Source organism: Aquarana catesbeiana, linkage group LG03, assembly GCF_042186555.1.
Source record: "Aquarana catesbeiana isolate 2022-GZ linkage group LG03, ASM4218655v1, whole genome shotgun sequence".
Taxonomy (NCBI): Eukaryota; Metazoa; Chordata; class Amphibia; order Anura; family Ranidae; genus Aquarana; species Aquarana catesbeiana.
This window is the reverse complement of record NC_133326.1, coordinates 604,435,853-604,457,301: the sequence shown is the minus strand read 5'-3', so window position 1 is coordinate 604,457,301 and position 21,449 is coordinate 604,435,853. Positions and strand designations below refer to the sequence as shown.

Here is a 21,449-nt window from a genome sequence, read left to right as displayed (position 1 = left end):
CGGAATTTGGATCCGAAATTCGTCAACGAAATTTCATATACAATTCGGAAGCATATAAATTCGTATTTCGGATGCTTCCGAATGAACGAATTTTCGATTCGTACGAAACGAACTGCACATGTCTAGTTGGAATCATCAGTTGACAAGAAGGATGTCAATCGCCTGCATAACATTCTTGTTTGACCCTCTCCTGCCCCTCTTCATCAGCAGTGGGGTCACATTAGCTGAGAGATGGAGAAATATTGGAATACTAGTCAGTACCAGTTTGTAAAAGTATATTTGCTTTCAAAGAAAAAATCACCTCTAACGTTGGGTGTCCTACTTGGACTTGCGGATATTGCTGCATTATGTAAAACTATTAGTCGTTTTTACATTTTAGAATGGGGTGCCTCAAGACTGTCCATAATGTTTAAAGGGTGCCTCGAGATTGTCCATCATTTTTAAAGGGTGCCTTGACTGAAAAAAGGTTGAGAAACACTATCTTAGAAGATACATTTTACCCATTCTAGGGAATGCTGGAGGGAATTAGCAAATAATGTAATCATTGGTACTACAGAATGCCCATTTATTTGCTAATTCCCTCCAGTGTTCAATAAAATTGTAATGTTATATCTCTTTTTACTAAGGCCCCTTTCATACTGGTAGGACACGACAATCGTACGACTGTGGATCCGACTTTGCCCCGCGACTTGAAGTCCAACATGCGTCCAACTTCAATAAGCGGGCATCCAACTTTGATCCCTGACAATGCAGGAACTTTGTGTCTGGTTTGAATCTTTAGGGGGAATTCCACGCCAAATTTGAAAATAAAAAACAGCATGGGTTCCGCTTCCAAGTGCATTCCAGGCCCTTTGGTCTGGTATGATTTTTAAGGGGAACCCTCACGCCAAAAAAACTGCATGAGGTCCCCCCAAAATCCATACCAGACCCATATGCTTCTCCGGTTCTTCTCCCTCTGTCCGCTGTCTTCTGCCTCTGCTGGGTCCTCTCCTCTATCTTCTCGCTCTTTTGCCCGGGTCTTCTCCGCTGTCTTCTCCCTCTGTTCTTCTTCCGATGTTGACTCTATGCTCTCTCCCGCTCTAATGCTGGGTGCGTGGTGTGCCACTACTTATATTGGCATGGGGCGGGGTCACCGGGTGATGTCACCCGGAGGCCCCACCCCTTATGACATCACCACCCCATCATGATGTCATAAGGGATGGGGCCTCTAGATGACATCACCCGTGACCTCCGCCCCATGCCAATATAAGTAGTGGCACACCGTGCACCCAGCATTAGAGCGGGAGAGAGTGTCGAGTCAACATCGGAAGAAGAACAGAGGGAGAAGACAGCGGAGAAGACCCGACAAAAAAGCGAGAAGACAGTGGAGAGGGCCCAGCAGAGGCAGAAGACAGTGGACAGAGAGAGAAGAACCGGAGAGGGCTAGAAGACATCAGCAGAGAAGACCCAGAGAGGGGAGAAGAACCCGGCAGAGGCAGAAGAGATCGGAAGAGACGCCAGAGCTGCCTTTAATAAATGACTTTAAAAACCTTTGTACTGTTTTATTTTTGACACTTTTTTTTTGGTGAATGTATAGGGGTACAATGTACCCGATACTCATTCACATAGGGCAGAGGGCCGGGATCTGGGGCCCCCTTGTTAAAGGGGGCTTCCAGATTCTTATAAGCGCCCCGACCACAGACCCCGACAACCAACAGCCAGGGTTGTCGAGAAGAGGCTCTTGTCCTCATCAACATGGGGACAAGGTGCTTTGGGGTGGGGGTGCCCCCCCTGCCCCAAAGCACTCACCCCCCCATGTTGAGGGCATGCGGCCTGGTACGGTTTGGGGGAGCGCTTGATCGTCCCCACCCCCTTTCCTGACCTGCCGGGCTGTGTGCTCGGATAAGGGTCTGGTATGGATTTTGGGGGGGACCCCCACCCAGTTTTTTTGGCGTGGGGGTCTACATACCAGACCGAAGGGGCTGGTATGCTCTTGGAGGGGGAACCCATGTCGTTTTTTTTTTTTTTTATTTGGCGTGGAGTTCCCCTTCAAGATCATCAGAGCACAAGTCGCATGCCAAAGTCGGATCAGTTAAGACGGCGACTTTGATCTGACTTCCGTGATATTCAATGGGCTGAAGTAGGATCAAACCAAAGTAGTGCAGGGACTAATTTGAAGTCAGCACGACTTGAAGTCGTACTAATACGAATGGTTGTCATTGGAAATCATGGGGAACGACTTGTCATACGATTTTGCATTCCCAAGTCGTAGGACAAGTCTTACAAGTGTGAAAGGGGCCTAAGATGTATTTACTTCCTATGATCCCCAGCTCCATCTAGTGGCCATAATACAGTATTTCCCCAATTTACTCTATTTTTATGATGAATTAACCTATCTTTACTACTGACTATAATATTTGAAAAACATTTGACCAGTAGAGAAAATGGCTTAAGAACATTTCATTTTTCCTCATTCTCATAACAGATGGTTAGTCCATACAGAAAAAATGTGCATGCAGTTTTGCTGAATAGATAGCTATGGCCTATGGCCAAATTTTTCATAAATAGACCCATTAACTTTGCTTGTTTTTTTTTCCTATTTGCCTAAATGGAAGCATTTTAACACTGTGATTTTCAATCACTTCACTGAGATGGAACGGCAGCTGCAATAGCAGCAATATTCTAAGTGTAGATCTTTATGTGAGCAATGAAGTGCACCTGGCTGACCTCTCCTCCTATCCTTTCTTAGCTCCGGTTTGATGTAGTGCCCAAGACTGCAGGTAGGGCACTTATTCAGGTCACGGTGATATGAATACATTTCTCTTTGTGTGTGACTAACACAGTCAGTGCAGAAGACTGCAGGATTCACACAATGTTAAACAATCTAATTACCCACCAATAAGATGATACACAGTGTGGCGCATATAAAGAGCATGCTGATGCCATTCTTTACAAAGAGAGTTTTGAATTTACATCTAACATCTGAGAACTAACTCTTATCCAAACAGTATGTCTCTTTTGTATTATTAAAGGGTTAGTCCACTCAAGACTCATTTTCAGTTTTGAATGGATGATGATGATTAGAATCATCAACCAGATTTTGCAGATTTCTGCACCTGAGTTCCCAACTATATCAGCCCTTAATGCTCAATATGGAGAAAGCAGAAGCAGGAAAATCTTGCTTCCAGAGTCCACAAGTGATATAGGAAACCAGTAGGAGATTTAACCTAAAAGTGACCCTACAAAACTGAGATATGAGCTTTGGGTGGACTAACCTTCAAAGTAACCTTGTTTTCCCTGGGTTTATTATTATATTTCTCAGCTCATTTCTTTGCAGCTCAGTTCTTTTATTTTCCATTACATTATGAATTTTCACTTCTGTAGAGAACTTTCTGAAGCTATGTACTGGGGAAGTCGGATATGGCTACAAGGGCTGCACTTTCCACCGTATCATCCCAAGCTTTATGTGCCAGGTCAGTCCATATATCTTTTTTTTAATATTATCACATTCAAATCTATGTATCATTTGCTGAAAGGGTCTAGAACAATCAAAACACAATTGAATCTAATTTGAACCCACCACCTTCTTTCTCTCCAATAACCAACCTAAACTTCATCTTGTACCATTCTATTTCGATGCCTTCCTTGTCTCTTTCATAACCTGTTGACCACTGGAAACTGTTGCCAAATAAAGAAGGGTTAGTTACCAATATTAATTTCTCCCCATTTGTGACTTGCCATGCCTTATTCTGCACTTTGTGGGGTTGATTCACTAAAGGCAAATAAACTGTGCTTTTTGCAAAGTGCAGTTGCTCCAGAGCTTAGTAAATGATCAGAAGCTGTGCTGCCTTCCATCATCCAATCATGTGCAAGCAATAATCCTGTTTTTTTATCCCCTTCCCGCCGACCGTACGCACATCTGCGTACTCGGCTTTCCAGGGTTATACCGGGATGATGCCTGCAGCTGCAGGCATCATCCCAGTACCGTTGTTTAGAGCGGGCGATCGGCTATCCGATTATAACAACCGATGCAGCTAAAAGCCGCTCGGCTGTTATACCGGAGGAGCGGGAGGGGACATCCCCCCCTCCCGCCGCCTCCCGGCGCTCTTACCGGGCCTCCCGTGCGATTGGGAAGCCCGGTGTCCAATCGGCCGCCTTCGGCGGCTGGGGGCGGGCTGGAACGAAGCTGTGGGCGGCTTCGTTCCAGCCTTCTCAAAGTAAACGCGGAGGCGACGTCATGACGTCACTTCCCGTTTACTCCGCTGCCAATGGCGCCGGTTCTAAAAAAATATACAGTGTTCAGAATCGCCGTTTTCAGCGATCTGAATACTGTGAAGTGCAAAGGAGGGATTGGGGGTCTTTTAGACCCCCGATCCCTCCATAAAGAGTACCTGTCACCACCAAGGGATGTTTACATTCCTTGTGACAGCAATAAAATAAAAAATAAAAAAGTGTTTTTTTTTAACACAATTTACAAGTATAAAAAAAAATAAAATAAATAAAAAAAAATAATATTTTTTTTTAAAGCGCCCCCGTCCCCGCGAGCTCGCACAGCGAAGAAAATGCATACGGAAGTCGCGCCCGCATATGTAAACGGTGTTCAAATCACACATGTGAGGTATTGCCGCGATCGTCAGAGCGAGAGCAATAATTCTAGCGCTAGACCTCCTCTGTAACTCTAACCTGGTAACCGTAAAAAAAATTTAAAGCGTCGCCTATGGAAATTCATAGGTACCGTAGTTTGTCGCCATTCCACGAGTGCGTGCAATTATAAAGGGTGACATGTTTGGTATCTATTTACTCGGCGTAACATCATCTTTCACATTATACAAAAAAATTGGGGTAACTTTACTGTTTGGATTTTTTAAAATTCATGAAAGTGTCCCTTTTCTAAAAATTTGCGTTTAAAACACCGCTACACAAATATCGTGTGATATAAAATATTGCAACAATCACCATTTTATTCTCTAGATTCTCTGCTAAAAAAATATATATAATGTTTGGGAACTCTAAGTAATTTTCTAGCAAAAAATACGGATTTTAACTTGTAAACACCACATTTCAAAAATAGGCTTAGTCATGAAAGGGTTATTCTTCTTGCACATGATTGGATATTCTTTGCAAAGTGAAGGTTTACCTCATTTACTAAGCTCTGGAGCAACTGTACTTGCAAAGTGTACAGTCTATTTGTCTTTAGTAAATCAACCCCTGTGTCTCTTTGTCTGTCCCTCCAGCAAGAAAAACAGTGAGAAGTACAGCTGTGGCCAAAAGTTTTGAGACAAAGTCTGCTGCCTCGGTTTTTATGATGGCAATTTGCATATACTGCAGAATGTTATAAAGAGTGATCAGATGAATTTCAATTAATTGTAAAGTCCCTCTTTGCCATGAAAATAAACTTAATTCCATAAAAATCATTTCCACTACATTTGTGAAGAAGGCTTCAGGGCACCCAAAAAAGTCCAGCAAGTGCCTGAAGGGGTGTCTCCTACAGTACATCTGCATGCACAGTGAGGCAAAGACTTTTGAAGGATGGCCTTGTGTCAACAATGGCAGAAAAGAAGTCACTTCTCTCCAGGAAAAACATCAGGGACAGACTATTCTGCAAAAGGTACAGGGATTGGACTGCTGAGGACAGGGGTAACGTAATTTTCTCTGATGAATCCCCTTTCCGATTTTTTGGGGCATCCAGAAAAAATCCTTGTCCGGAGAAGAAAAGGTGAGCGCTACCATCAGTCCTGTGTCATGCCAACAGTAAAGCATCCTGAGCAGTGGCCCGTCCATTAGGGGCACAGGGGCGCCGCCCCCCATCCATTCGCGTGGCCCCCCAATCTACATGTGGGGTGCCGGACGCATGGATTCCAATGGGTTTTTTTATTTAAGCACGTGATTAGAGCCAGAGGCTCTAATAAGCTTCAGAAAAGGGTGGGCTCGAGCACACCCACTTGTGTGACATTAGTGAATCAATATTCGCTACTGTCTCTCCCATTCTCCTCCCGGCCAATCAGGAAGCCCCTATTGGCCAGGGAGTCTTAGGTCTTAGGACTCCCTGGCCAATCATGTCTCAGGACACACTTCCTTTTCCTGTGCGGCTGGGAGGAGAATGTCTCTCTGTGTGCTCCCTGCAGAATCAGTCAGAACGGCCCTCGGATCTTCCTTCCCCCTGCCTCCTAAGGTAAGGCATCCACTGTCCGTCCCCCACGCTGGGGAGGTGCCAGGTGACTGAAATGTCTCGGGGGGGTGAGGGGTTACGGCTGCCGTCCAGGGTGCCACCCCCCCAAAATTTTGAGCACCAGCCACCACTGATCCTGAGACCATTCATGTGTGGGGTTGCTTCTCAGCCAAGGGAGTGGGCTCACTCACAATTTTGCCTAAGAACACAGCCATAAATAAAGAATAGTACAAAACATCCTCCGAGAGCAACTTCTCCCAACCATCTGAGAACAGTTTGGTGAGGAACAATGCCTTTTCCAGCATGATGGAGCACCTTGACATAAGGCAAAAGGTATAACTAAGAGGCTTGGGGAACCAAACATCGAAATTTTGGGTCCAAGGCCAGGAAACTCCCCAGACCTTAATCCCAGTACAAACTTGTGGTCAATCCTCAAGAGGCGGGTGAACAAAAAAAACGTCCACACATTTTGACAATCTCCAAGCATTGATTATGCAAGAATGGGCTGCCATCAGTCAAGATGTGGCCCAGAAGTTGATTGACAGCTTGCCAGGGCGAATGGCAGAGGTCTCGAAAAAGAAGGGTCAATACTGCAAATATTGACTCTGCATAAACGTAACGTAATTGTCAATAAAATCCTTTCACACTTATGAAATGCTTGAAATTATATAGATACTCCTCATTTAACGACTTACCTGTTTAAATACCACTCGGACTTACGACCAGCTTTCCCCACCCGAATGGCGCGCTATACATCATTATATTGTACAGTACAGTACAGAATTTTTGTTTGTGTTCTGTACTTATGCAAATTAAAACGTTACTGAGCTGGAGTTTTGTGTTTTGACCTTTTTTTTCACAATACATACAGTAGTTAAGAATGCTTAAAATATTGATTACTTGTGGCTCCTCATTTAACAAGCAATTTGTTTAACGACCTGGTCATTGGAACGGAACCTGGTCGTTAAGTGAGGAGAACCTGTACTTCAATATACTATAGTAACATCTGACTAAAAGATCTAAAAACACTGAAGCAGCAGACTTTGTGAAAATTAATATTTGTATCATTCTCAAAACTTTTGGCCACGGCTGTACAGTAATGATATTACCAAAACTCAGTCCAAATTTCCTGAGAATAGCAGTGAGAGGCAGTAGTGCCTGAAAGTGATACATAGAGTGGGGAACGGAAAGTATTCAGACCCCCTTCAATTTTTCACTCTTTGTTATATTGCAGCCATTTGCTAAAATCATTTAAGTTAATTTTTTTCCTCATTAATGTACACATAGCACCCCATATTGACAGAAAAACACAGAATTGTTGACATTTTTGCAGAGTTATTAAAAAAGAAAAACTGAAATATCACATGGTCCTAAGTATTCAGACCCCTTGCTCAGTATTTAGTAGAAGCACCCTTTTTATCTAATACAGCCATGAGTCTTTTTGGGAAAGATGCAACAAGTTTTTCACACCTGGATTTGGGGATCCTCTGCCATTCCTCCTTGCAGATCCTCTCCAGTTCTGTCAGGTTGGATTGTAAACATTGGTGAACAGCCATTTTTAGGTCTCTCCAGAGATGCTCAATTGGGTTTAAGTCAGATCTCGGACTGGGCCATTCAAGAACAGTCACAGAGTTGTTGTGAAGCCACTCCTTCGTTATTTTAGCTGTGTGCTTAGGGTCATTGTCTTGTTGGAAGGTAAACCTTCGTCCCAGTCTGAGGTCCTGAGCACTCTGGAGAAGGTTTTCGTCCAGGATATCCCTGTACTTGGCCGCATTCATCTTTCCCTCGATTGCAACCAGTTGTCCTGTCCCTGCAGCTGAAAAACACCCCCACAGCATGATGCTGCCACCACCATGCTTTCACTGTTGGGACTGTATTGGACAGGTGATGAGCAGTGCCTGATTTTCTCCACACATACTGCTTAGAATTAAGGCCAAAAAGGTCTATCTTGGTCTCATCAGACCAGAGAATTGTATTTCTCACCATCTTGGAGTCCTTCGGGCTTTCACGTGTCTTGCACTGAGGAGAGGCTTCCGTCGGGCCACTCTGCCATAAAGCCCGGACTGGTGGAGGGCTACAGTGATGGTTGACTTTCTACAACTTTCTCCCATCTCCCGACTGCATCTCTGAAGCTCAGCCACAGTGATCTTTGGGTTCTTCTTTACCTCTCTCACCAAGGCTCTTCTCCCCCGATAGCTCAGTTTGGCTGGACGACCAGCTCTAGGAAGGGTTCTGGTCGTCCCAAACGTCTTCCATTTAAGGATTATGGAGGCCACTGTGCTCTTAGGAACCTTAAGTGCAGCAGAATTTTTTTGTAACTTTAGCCAGATCTGTGCCTTGCCACAATTCTGTCTCTGAGCTCTTCAGACAGTTCCTTTGACCTCATGATTCTCATTTGCTCTGACATGCACTTTGAGCTGTAAGGTCTTATATAGACAGGTGTGTGGCTCTCCTAATCAAGTCCAATCAGTATAATCAAACACAGCTGGAGTTGAATGAAGGTGTAGAACCATCTCAAGGATGATCAGAAGAAATGGACAGCACCTGAGTTAAATATATGAGTGTCACAGCAAAGGGTCTAAATACTTAGGACCATGTGATATTTCAGTTTTTCTTTTTTAATAAATCTGCAAAAATGTCAACAATTCTGTGTTTTTCTGTCAATATGGGGTGCTGTGTATACATTAATGAGGAAAAAAATGAACTTAAATGATTCTAGCAAATGGCTGCAATATAACAAAGAGTGAAAAATTTAAGGGGGTCTGAATACTTTCTGTCCCCACTGTAATTCAAAAACTTTAACAAAGTTTCTAGGGTACATTTAATATTTCCTGCTCTTCCCCTGCCACCACTCCCCCAGCCTTTATGACAGCCAAGAATGGCTTTGTATTACACAGCGGGAGTGATTGTCAAAATATAGCCAGGCCTTTGTAAAACGACATTGTCACTAGTTACACAAGTCACACAAATACAATGCAATGTCAATTAAAAAAAAAAAAAGTATTGTTTCGTTGTGTTTACTAGTTCATTTGTATGTAATCAAAGATGCAGTCCAGTTCATCTTTACCTGCCAAACTCTTCCTTAACCATGTACAATTTTTAACCCCTTCCCACCCGCCCTGGCATCCCTTTTAAAAGTTCTTAATGCCCAGGGGAAGGATCGGTGATCATGTGACCACTATGATTGGTTTTCATAGCGATCACATGATCAGAAGCCGGACCTGCCGGCTACCGATTTTTTCTCGAGAGCCAATTTCGGCAGCTTAGTCCTTGTGCTGGGAGCATGCAGGGAGTGTGCTCCCAGCACATAAACACTGTCCGCCTAGCAGCACATGTGCGGTGTGGGGCCATTAAAGGCCAGCTTTTTGCCGCCCCACATATGGGTTACTTGTACATAAAAGGGTTTACTTTTTCCAGATAAAACATTAAACTATCATGATACATAAACAAAGAAGCCAGGATTGTATTAATAAAGCCATTCAGTAATGCTATCGCAGTGACAGGCATTAGCCAATCCAATTGCAATCAGAAAAATATCCTTTATTATCTTCAAAGATCTTTCTTTTCTATCAGTACGCTTTCCCTCTACCTCATTACTAAAAATCTTCACATTGTTTCTCTCTTCCTTGGACAGTTGGATCTCTGTTTGGGAAGAATCAGTTTACACATTATTATTATACAGGACTCATGCTGTGCCAGCAGTTTGTGCTGTGCTTTATAATGTTTAGGGAGTTAGCATAGTTACAATACAATTCAAGACAAGAGGTTAAGAAGATCCTGCTCATAGAAGCTTTCAATCTAAAAGGGAGGAGCAAGTGATACAAAATGTAACAACTGTGTGCAGATGAGTTGATGCAGAAATTGAAAGTTCAATTGTTAGGTAGGCCATAGATGGTGTGAATTTCTTTCCTGCAACCATGGGTTGCAAGACAGAAATTTGCACGATTCCCCCATCAACATAGACATTGTTCACAGGGGAATCCCTCCTGTTGAGCAATTGTCTTCTCCTGGCAGGGGGACAAGGGAAGCCGTCCCCACCTGGAGAGGACAGTGATTATCGCTAGCAGCTATAGCAACTGTTTGCAATAATTGGAAGTGAATTCGGCAGGCTGGTTGTACCGAAGTTGATCAATCAATTCATCAATTCCTGCTGAACCGGCCAAAATTTCAAACCGTGTATGGCTGGCCTTCTGAAGAGGCTCTGGAGAAGTTGTGGAGCATCCGAGGAGGTGACGAGGTAGCTAGAGAGCTGGAGGTCTTGGGATGATCGGAAAGGACCGTTTGGGTGATTTTTTGAGACTAGGTTGGTGGCAGAATGGTAAATGACTTTGTATGGTGTTGTTAGCATATTGAACTAATCTAAAAGAGAAGTATGGACTTTAAAAAAATATAAATATATACTCACCTAGGTGGATGCAGCATCGATCCGATGTTGCATCTGTCTCCTGCCGGCTCTGCAGTGAGAACTGAGCAATCAAAAACCTCTGATCACTCAGTTCTCCCCCTCCGCTCTGAGCAGAGAGCTGTGACTGTCAGTCATTGGTTCTCTGCTGTGCCCGGCTGTTAAGTGGTCGGGAGGGGCTGGCTCAGGCTCTCAGCAGATCGTATGGTTGGGACCAGCTGAGTTTTATCAGCCGACAGTGGACTTTAGCCGTTGTTGGCTGAAAATGGTCCCAGGAGTGCAGAACGAACTGCACTTCTGTGACCTACAGGAGAAGTATAGCCAAAATAGCTTTTCTATACTTTTCCTTTAGTAGAAAGATTTAGTTTTAGGAAGTGGTGTGACATCCATTCTCATATGTCATTTAGTAAATAAATGATTGGCGAGCAGACTGAAAGTATGAGAAGAGGTGGTAATGGAAGCCATGGGAAGTATCCTGACCAAGGGAGCAGATATACTATAGAATAGAAGAGGTTCACGGACAGAGCCTTGGAGGACCCCTAGAGAAAGAGGAAACGGAGAGGAGAAAATAGAGTTGTAAGTGATGCTAAGGGAACAATTAGTTAGGCAGGAGGAGAACCAGGGGAGAGCAGAGTCAAGGGAATGCAGTTTTTTGAGGTGGAGCAGAGGTGTGTAGTGGCCACTGGTTTTAGCAGTTCGTATGTCGTTAAAACAGTAGGGCAGTTTCTGTGGAGTGTTGCAGGCAAAAGCCAGACTTTATGTGATCAAGAAGGTTTTTGTTAGTAAGGAAGTGGCCCAGACAGTTGTAAACTATGTGTTCTAGGAGTTTAGAGATAAATAGGAGCAAAAGGGTCTTTGGAAATGATTAGACTGGTCAGGGCCGATCCTAGGGTCACAGACACCTGGGTGCAGAAATATTTCTGGCGCCCCCCACATGGGCGTGGTCATCTTACCAACTCCTCCCCTTTACAAATGATTCTATGGCAACGACTCAAATACAGAGCTGCTCCCCTAAGAAGTCTTTGTTACCTTGAAATCCTCCCATGATCTCTTAACAATAAAGAAAATACAGGAAGAGAGAACACTAATGAGACCTGAAGGGGAGTCTCTCTGATGCACACAGAGAGGGCTTCTGTTAGAAAGAGTCCCCAGACATAATACAGGATACGGTCAAAGACTGCAGACATGATAGAAGAGATGGTCAGAGACTGCAGACATAGTACAGGAGATGGTCAGAGACTGCAGACATGGTACAGGAGATGATCAGAGACTGCAGACATAGTACAGGAGATGATCAGAGACTGCAGACATGGTACAGGAGATGATCAGAGACTGCAGACATAGTACAGGAGATGATCAGAGACTGCAGACATGGTACAGGAGATGATCAGAGACTGCAGACATAGTACAGGAGATGATCAGAGACTGCAGACATGGTACAGGAGATGATCAGAGACTGCAGACATGGTACAGGAGATGATCAGAGACTGCAGACATGGTACAGGAGATGATCAGAGACTGCAGACATAGTACAGGAGATGATCAGAGACTGCAGACATGGTACAGGAGATGATCAGAGACTGCAGACATGGTACAGGAGATGATCAGAGACTACAGACATAGTACAGGAGATGGTCAGAGACTGCAGACATAGTACAGGAGATGGTCAGAGACTGCAGACATGATACAAAAGACAGTCAGAGACTGCAGACATAGTAGAGGAGATGACCAGAGACTGCAGACATAGTACAGGAGATGGTCAGAGACTGTAGACATGATACAAGAGACAGTCAGACACTGCAGACATGGTACATAAGCTGGTCAGAGATTGCAGACATAATACAAGAGATGGTCAGAGACTGCAGACATAGTACAGGAGATGGTCAGAGACTGCAGACATAGTACAGGAGATGATCAGAGACTGCAGACATAGTACAGGAGATGATCAGAGACTGCAGACATAGTACAGGAGATGGTCAGAGACTGCAGACATGGTACAGGAGATGGTCAGAGACTGAAGACATGATACAAGAGAAGGTCAGAGACTGCAGACATGATACAGGAGATGGTCAGAGAATGCAGACATGATACAAGAGAAGGTCAGACACTGCAGACATGGTACATAAGCTGGTCAGAGATTGCAGACATGATACAAGAGATGGTCAGAGACTGCAGACATAGTACAGGAGATGGTCAGAGACTGCAGACATAGTACAGGAGATGATCAGAGACTGCAGACATAGTACAGGAGATGGTCAGAGACTGCAGACATGGTACAGGAGATGGTCAGAGACTGAAGACATGATACAAGAGAAGGTCAGAGACTGCAGACATGATACAGGAGATGGTCAGAGACTGCAGACATGATACAAGAGAAGGTCAGAGACTGCAGACATGATACAGGAGATGGTCAGAGACTGCAGGCATGATACAAGAGAAGGTCAGAGACTGAAGACATGATACAAGAGAACCCCCCCTCCACTAGTACAGACCCCCACAGGACAAATCCCCCCTTCATTAGTACAGACCCCCCAGGACAAACCCCCCCTCCATTAGTACAGACCCCCACCAGGACAAACCCCCCTCCATTAGTACAGACCCACCCAGGACAACCCCCCTCCATTAGTACAGACCCCCCCTGACAAACACCCCCCCTCCATTAGTACAGACCCCCCCAGAACAAACCCCTTCCATTAGTACAGACCCCCCCAGGACAAATCCCCCCTCCATTAGTACAGACCCCCCCAGGACAAATCCCCCCTCCATTAGTACAGACCCCCCCAGGACAAATCCCCCCTCCATTAGTACAGACCCCCCAGGAGAAACCCCCCTCCATTAGTACAGACCCCCCAGGACAACCCCCCCTTTATTAGTACAGACCCCCCCAGGACAACCCCCCCTCCATTAGTACAGATCCCCCCAGGACAACCCCCCTCCATTAGTACAGACCCCCCAGGAGAAATCCCTCCATTAGTACAGACCCCCAGGACAAATCCCCCCTTCATTAGTACAGACCCCCCAGGACAACCCCCCCTCCATTAGTACAGACCCCCCCAAGACAACCCTCCCATTAGTACAGACCCCCCCAAGACAATTCTCCCATTAGTACAGACCCCCCCAGGACAACCCCCCCATTAGTACAGACCCCCCCAGAACAACTCCCCTTCCATTAGTACTGACCCCCCAGAACAAACCCCCCTCCATTAACCACCCCAGGACAAACCCCCTCCATTAGTACAGACCCCCAGGACAACCCCCCATTAGTACAGACCCCCCCAGGACAACCCCCCATTAGTACAGACCCCCCCAGGACAACCCCCCCATTAGTACAGACCCCCCCAGGACAACCTCCCCATTAGTACAGACCCCCCCAGGACAAACCCCCCCATTAGTACAGACCGCCCCAGGGACAAACCTCCCTCTATTAGTACAGACCCATTAACACCCAGGCGGCAGCTAGAGAGGACAGTGTGCAGCCGCACCACCCAGGTGAAGAGCAGATCTAGACAGGCAGCAGCTTAAGCGGGAGTGAGAGACAGAGGAGGAGAGAACCTGTGTCAGGCTGCAGGCACGGACCGCCCCCCCCAACGAAATCACTGTGCGGCTGGTCTTTCTCAACACAGAGACCAGCCGCTCCGATCTCCGGTGGCTGCTCTCCTAGTTCTCAGACAGGAGGAGGAGGGAGGGGAGACGGGCTCTACTAGCGTAAAACACAGCGGCTGCTCCGCTGCGGTGACCTGCGGACAGAGCCACCTCTGGACACGGAGGGGAGGAGGAGGAGGAGGGAGGGGAGCACTCTGGCGCTTCAGCGCCCCCACCTCTGGCGCCTGGGTGCACTGCACCCCATGCACCCGCCTGGGATCGGCCCTGAGACTGGTGAGGTCCAGTAAGTGTTTTTTAAGTATGAGGGTGATGAGTACATGTTTTGGAGGAGAGAGGAAAATGCCAGCTGAGTAGGAGAGATTGAAGATGTGAAATAGAGAGCATAGAATAGAGCAATAGAGGGTCACCAGGGTAGTTGTGAGGGAGCAGGGTCCAGGTGATTATGTAGACATCTGAGAAGAGTTTGGCAAGCTCCTCTGTAGTAACAGGGTCAAAAGAAGAAAGTATCAAATATGGTGGTAAATAGTGTTGGGCGAATGGTTCGTTCCGAACATTGCCTGTTCACTCGCCAAGCACCTCACACCTCACACCTCACTCACTGTGCACAGCACAGTGAGTTCTAAGCCCTGATTGGGCAAAGCTTTGCCCAATCAGTGCACAGTGAATAGCTGGTTGTTATGGAGCGGGGCCGCTGCGTCTTTAACAATGGATGAGTCATCAGCTGTCAGTGGGCTTCGGGTCGGGTATGGATTGTAAGGGCAACCCCATGCCAAATTGTAAAAAAAAAAAAAAAATGTTGTGGGGTCCCCACCACAATCCATACTAGACCCTTATCCGAGCATGCAGCCTGGTAGGCCAGGAAAAGGGGCGAGCGTGCCCCCCCTCCTGAATCATGCTAGGCCACATGCCCTCAACATGAGGGTGATGCTTAGGGGAGCTGGGGACAAGGGCCTCTTCACCACAACCCTAGCCAGTAGTTATGGTGGACTGTGGGTAGGAGGCTTATCGGAATCTGGAAGCCCCCTTTAACAAGGGGGACCCCAGATCCTGGCCTCACTATGTGAATGAGTATGGGGTACATTGTACCCCTACTTATTCACCGAAAAAAGTGTCAATAAGAACAAAAAACACAAACACATTTTTTGACAATACCTTTATTAAAAAATAAAAAAACAATGTCCCCCGATGTAGATTCATTGTCAAGTACAACGCCCGCCACCACCGCTGGACCAAAAAAAAAAAACGATTCACCCACGAGGAAGGCTGACCGCCGAATGCCTGCTCTGCCGCTTGACAGTTTTTAAATAGGTGTAATGTCACCGACCGGTGCATGCTGGGTCAGTGACATCACAAGGGGGCGGGGTCACCAGGTGATGCCACCAGGTGCCACGTCCCTTACCTATTTAGGAAACTGTAACCCCGCAGAGCAGGCATTAAGTGGTCAGCCTTCCTCACTGGTGGAGCTTTTTCTTTCTCTGTGTCTGGTGGTGCGGTGGGTGTCATGATTGATATACATCAGGGGACATTTTTTTAAATTTTTTAAATAAAAGGAATTGTCAAAAACTGTTTGTGTTTTTTCTTCTTATTGACACTTTTTTTGGTCAACGAGTAGGGGTACAATGTACCCCTTTCTCATGCACATGGGGGGGGGATCTGGGGTCCCCCTTGTTAAAGGGGGATTCCTGATTCCTATAAGCCCCCTGCCCGCAGACCCCCACAACCACCGCCCAGAGTTATCGGGAAGACGCCCTTGTCCCTATCAACATAGGGACAAGGTGCTTTGGGGTGAGGGGGAGCAGAGCCCCCCGCCCCAAAACACCCCCATGTTGAGGGCATGTAGCCTGGTATGGTTGCTGAGGGGGGGTGCTGGATTTTTGGGGGACCCCATGGCGTTTAAAAAAAAAAATGTTGGCGTGGAGGTTCCCCCCAAAATCCATACCAGACTGAAGGGTCTGGTATGGATTTTAAGGGAACCCCACGCCAAAATGTTTTTAAAAAACCGCATCCCCCCCCCCCAAATCCATACCAGACCCTTATCTGGTGCAAACTGAACCAGGGGGTGTTTGGCCCATCTCTAATGGTAGACAGGGTAGGTGAAGTGTAGGAGATAGCTGAACAATTAACATGTTGTTACAAAGTATATCTTGGTTTATGTTTGGCAATGTCATGAGCAGTAAATGAATTGATCAGAGAATTAGAGGTTGAAAAGAGTTAATGAGGACTGGATGAGAGGGTGCTACAGAGAGTGCTGAACTAGATCCGTTTGGCAGCACAGAGGGAGGCATTATATTTTAGGAGGGCAGATTTATACAGGGTGAAGTCTTGGAGGGTTTGAGCTTTACTCAGCTCAGTTATATCTTTTGCAACTTATGGTGTTGTCAGTTTGTCAGAATGCCAGGGGAAGTACCTCAGGCATATGGGGAAGAAGGAGCAGAGAGCTCTGAGCAATATTCCGAATGCACATGTTCCTGAAAAGGGTTGAAAAGTAGGTGGTTCTGCAGTGACCACCAACTGGAACCAGGAATTTGTCACCAGCACACCAGGAAACCCCATAATAGGGTCCAACTCTTTATTAAACGATCACATCACAGCAAAGGATATTGACATTTCGTAGCCACAGAGTACCCCTTCATCACGCATCCAGGGGAAGCAGGAGGTGGAGGGGTGTAAGATGGAAGTGAGATTTATATGAGTGCACATACCCCACTATCTGGGAGTTTATGTCAACATGAGGGTTCAGTATTATCAGGATGTGGTGAGTGCAGTAATAGAGAGAGGGTAGGAGTGAGGCTGATATATTTAAACTGTGTGGTGGAAAAAAATGGGGTAAAGTAATGAGATTTTGAGAAGAGATGATACTATTGCGAGAAGGAAAGGTAGAGGGAGCGTTTTACAGGGTGGACAGAGTAGGAATCGGACAAAGAAAGAAAGATTTGTAAAAGAAAATGCAAGTTCAATTGCAGTCTGTCGGGACTGGAGCACGGTTCTTTGATAATTTTTTTCTTGTTTCTGCTTGAGACGAACTGATTGGTACTTGTGCATAAATAGTACTTGTATCCTGTACTCCCTGGCTGTGCCTGATCTAAATTGATTGCGAGATGGGCCTGGGCAGTGTTTGTTAATTCATTAGTTAGGAACTGATGAGACACTTGAATAAATGCTTGATATATACACTTACCAGCCACTTTGGGGTTTATTTACTAAAGCTAGAGAGGGCTAAATTAGTCACAAATCAGCATCTAACCTCAGCTTGTTTAATTATGCTTTAGCAATAAAACCTGGATGCTGATTGGTTTCTCTGCAGAATTGTGACAAATTTTGCCTTCTCTAGCTTTATTAAATAAAATCATTTATTAGGTACACCTGTTCAATTGTTTGGTAACACAAACTGCTATTCAGCCAATCACATGGCAACAACTCAATGCATTTAGGCATCTAGTCGTGGTGAAGTTCAAACTAATCATCAGAATGGGGAAGAAAGGGGATTTAAGTGATTTTGAGTATTTCAAAAACTGCTGATCTACTGGGATTTTTACACACAACCATCTCTAGGGTTTACAGAGAATGGTCCGAAAAAGAGGAAATATCCAGTGAGCGTCAGCTGTGTGGAACTAAAATGCCTTGTTGATGTCAGAGGTCAGAGGAGAATGGTCAATTTGTGATGATAGAAAGGGAACAGTAACTTAAATAACCACTCGTTACAGCCAAGGTATGCAGAATACCATCTTTGAATGCAAAACACATTGAACCTTGAAGCAGATGGGCTACAGCAGCAGAAGACCACCCAGGGTGCACTCCTGTCAGCTAAGAACAGGAAACTGAGGCTACAATTTGCACAGGCTCACCAAAATTGGACAATTTGAAAAACATTGCCTGGTCTGATGCGTCCTTATTTCAGCTGGGGCATTCAGATGGTAAGGTCAGAATTTGACATAAAAACAACATGAAATCATGGATCCATCCTGCCTTGTATCAACAGTTCAGGTTGGTGGTGGTGGTGTAATGGTGTGGGGGATATTTTCTTGGCACACTTTGGGCCCCTTAGTACCAATTGAGCATCGTTTAAACACCACGACCTACCTGAGTATTGCTGCTGACCATGTCCATCCCTTTATGACTACAGTGTACCCATCTTCTGATGGCTCCTTCCAGCAGGATAATGCACCATGTCACAAAGCTCAAACCATCTCAATCTGGTTTCTTGAACATGCCAATGAGGTCACTGTACTCCAATGGTCTCCACAATCACCAGATCTCAATCCAATAGAGCGCCTCTGGGATGTGATGGAACGAGAGACTCGTATCATGGATGTACAGCCGACTAATCTGCAGTAACTGTGTGGTGCTATCAAGTTAATATGGACCAAAATCTCTGAGGAATGTTTCCAACACCTTGTTGAATCTATGCCACGGAGAATTAAGGCAGTTCTGAAGGCAAAAGGGGGTCCAACCCGGTACTAGCGAGGTGTACCTAAGAAAGTGGCCAGTGAGTGTATATTTAGTGTATATGTAAAGCAGCAGTTACCATGAAGCGTTTGTTGAGTTTTTCATTCATACACAGCATGGAGATGGTTAAAATGGATATTTAAAAGCATCAGCAGTAAACAGTGAAAGGGCAGAGGATGGATGATGAAAATATAACAGGAGCTGCACAAAAGGTAAATTGCATAGGCGTGCGCACAGGGTGTGCCGGATGTGCCTGGGCACACCCTAATCACCCCATGTGCATTAGCATTATCCAGAAGCAGCACCAGGTGGGTGGTCAGGGGTTCCAGTGGTCAGTGTAAATGCCCCCATTATATAAAAGTATAGGTTTAACTTTAGGAACATGTTACACCAGTATTTAGGGTGTACCATAATATGCTCCCAATCGACTGCCTCCCACCACCAGAGCCCTCTTCCTGTGACAGAAGGTGGCATTTATGTCTGTTGGAACTTTGGGGTGCACACCCTAATGTAATAGGCTGCGCACACCTATGGTAAATTGACAACTTTTTAAAATCATTTAAATATGTTCATGCAGATGTGTGTGATTCTCTGCACATCAGAAGTATCAACATGAGAATATTAGTGATTTGGTGACTCCTGTGTGAGCAAATATTGAGGTGAATGTAAAAGGATTACAATGTGACCCACAAGCAAATCTATGATCTTATCCCTGATCAGTGTCATCTAATATACATATTGTACTCAACTCTTTCCACTTTCCATCTTAATTCCAGGGTGGTGACTTCACCAATCACAATGGCACTGGAGGTAAATCAATATACGGTGGTAAGTTTGAAGATGAAAATTTCATTTTGAAGCACAGTACCCCAGGTGTCCTCGCCATGGCCAACGCGGGGCCCAACAGTAATGGCTCTCAGTTCTTTATATCAACTATCAAGGCCGATTGGTAAGATCATTGATAGCATAGCTAATAGCAAACCGTGTGTATGCTCCATCGAACATTTGCTGTCAGAATTTCTGCCCACAAATGTTTGAGAGCAGGTTCTTAAATTTTCCACCAACTAAACTTGTTGGAATTTCCGATCGTGTGTACACAAGTCTGTCGCACAAAAGTTCACACATTCTCGGAATCAAGCAGAAGGAGCCGCACTGGCTATTGAACTTCCTTTTTCTAGGCTCGTGGTACGTCTTGTACATCACCACGTTCAGAATTTTGGGCCAACATTTGTGTGACTGTGTGTATGCAAGACAAGTTTGAGCCAACATCCTTCGGAAAAAAATCCACGGTTTTGTTGTCCGAAAATCCGATCGTGTGTATGGGGCAAAAGATTTTCAATGAAAGAATATGGTGTTAGGAGTGCATCTATAGCCAAGACCTTTTTTTGTTCTCGATAGAATGGAAAACTGTCTGGACGGCCAGACAGTAATTAGACACTTCCCGAAGAGGAGAGGGTTATGACGTGCAAGGAAGGAAGGGGCTGTGCTGGGGAACTGACTCTTCCTGGAGTAGTCACATTTTCTAGCAACTTCAAAAATACTTTAAATAGGAATACAAATAATATGTTGAAATGAAAATACTGCATATAAACATTTTAAATACTTGATTTTCTGTTTCTTACAGTATGGCCCTCGTGATAATTCTCACAGTTGCCATTGTGCTTCTGTCATCTCTCAACCAAAGATTCTAGCCCTCGTATGGCTGGTGTCATACACTATCTCACTAAAAGTGAGTACACCCCTGACATTTTTGTAAATATTTTATTATATCTTTTCATGTGACAACACTTTGCTGCAATATAAAGTAGTGAGTGTACAGCTTGTATAACAGTGAAAATTTGCTGTCCCCTCAAATTTAATTCAACACACAGCCATTAATGTGTAAACCGCTGGCAACAAAAGTGAGTACACCCCTAAGTGAAAATGTCCAAATTGGGCCCAAAGTGTTAATATTTTGTGTGGCCACTGTTATCATGTTGGAATACTGCCCTGCGGCCCAGTCTCCAAAGGAAGGGGATCATGCTCTGCTTCAGTATGTCACAGTACATGTTGGCATTCATGGTTCCCTCAATGAACTGTAGCTCCCCAGTGCCAGCAGCACTCATGCAGCCCCAGACCATGACACTCCCACCACCATGCTTGACTGTAGGCAAGACACACTTGTCTTTGTACTCCTCACCTCACCCACCACACACGCTTGACACCATCTGAACCAAATAAGTTTATCTTGGTCTCATCAGACCACAGGACATGGTTCCAGTAATCCATGTCCTTAGTGTGCTTGTCTTCAGCAAACTGTTTGCAGGCTTTCTTGAGCATCATCTTTGGAAGAGGCTTCCTTCTGGGACGACAGCCATGCAGACCATGACAGCATTGACAGGCTGACCCCCCACACCATAGGTGTGCGCAGCCTATTGCATTAGGGTGTGCACCCCAAAGATCCAACACATTTGCGTTTGACATATTTATCGGCCTCTTCCCCACTCTCCATCCTGAAACAATGGGAAGAAGGGGGAGCAAGGGAGTACATGGGGGACCCGTGCAACAGAAGGAAGAGGAACAGTGAAAGGAGGGGTGGCGGGGTGGCATATCTTAGTACCGATCCCTTATATTTTCCTCCTGTGGCAGATAAATGTTGACAAAAGGGAGAGGAGGAGAAGCCTACTTTCAGCTACTGCAGGAGGAAAATACAGATCAGATCCAGTAAATTGCACCCCGAGACCTCTCCTGTCCAGGTTCTGAGGGTCGGAAAGGAAGAATTGCGATTTTCCTGTCACCTGCCCACCATTGACAGGTTGCCAACCCCAGTATTAGGGTGTGCCCAGGCACACCTGGCACACCCCTTGCGCA

The 21,449-nt window shown here is 45.4% G+C and overlaps 1 protein-coding gene across 2 annotated transcripts in view; it reads left to right on the top strand.

Annotated features, from left to right (window-relative positions):
• Window positions 1-21,449, top strand: part of LOC141133057 (peptidyl-prolyl cis-trans isomerase-like) — a 68,558-nt gene that overhangs the window by 36,808 nt on the left and 10,301 nt on the right. Inside the window, exons 2-4 of one of the 2 annotated variants that reach the window (XM_073622166.1) lie at window positions 2,729-2,759; window positions 3,364-3,452; window positions 19,376-19,548. In XM_073622166.1, coding sequence (XP_073478267.1) covers window positions 2,729-2,759; window positions 3,364-3,452; window positions 19,376-19,548 — 293 coding nt within the window. The remainder of the gene's footprint in view (window positions 1-2,728; window positions 2,760-3,363; window positions 3,453-19,375; window positions 19,549-21,449) is intronic. The other variant, XM_073622167.1, reaches the window with a different exon arrangement.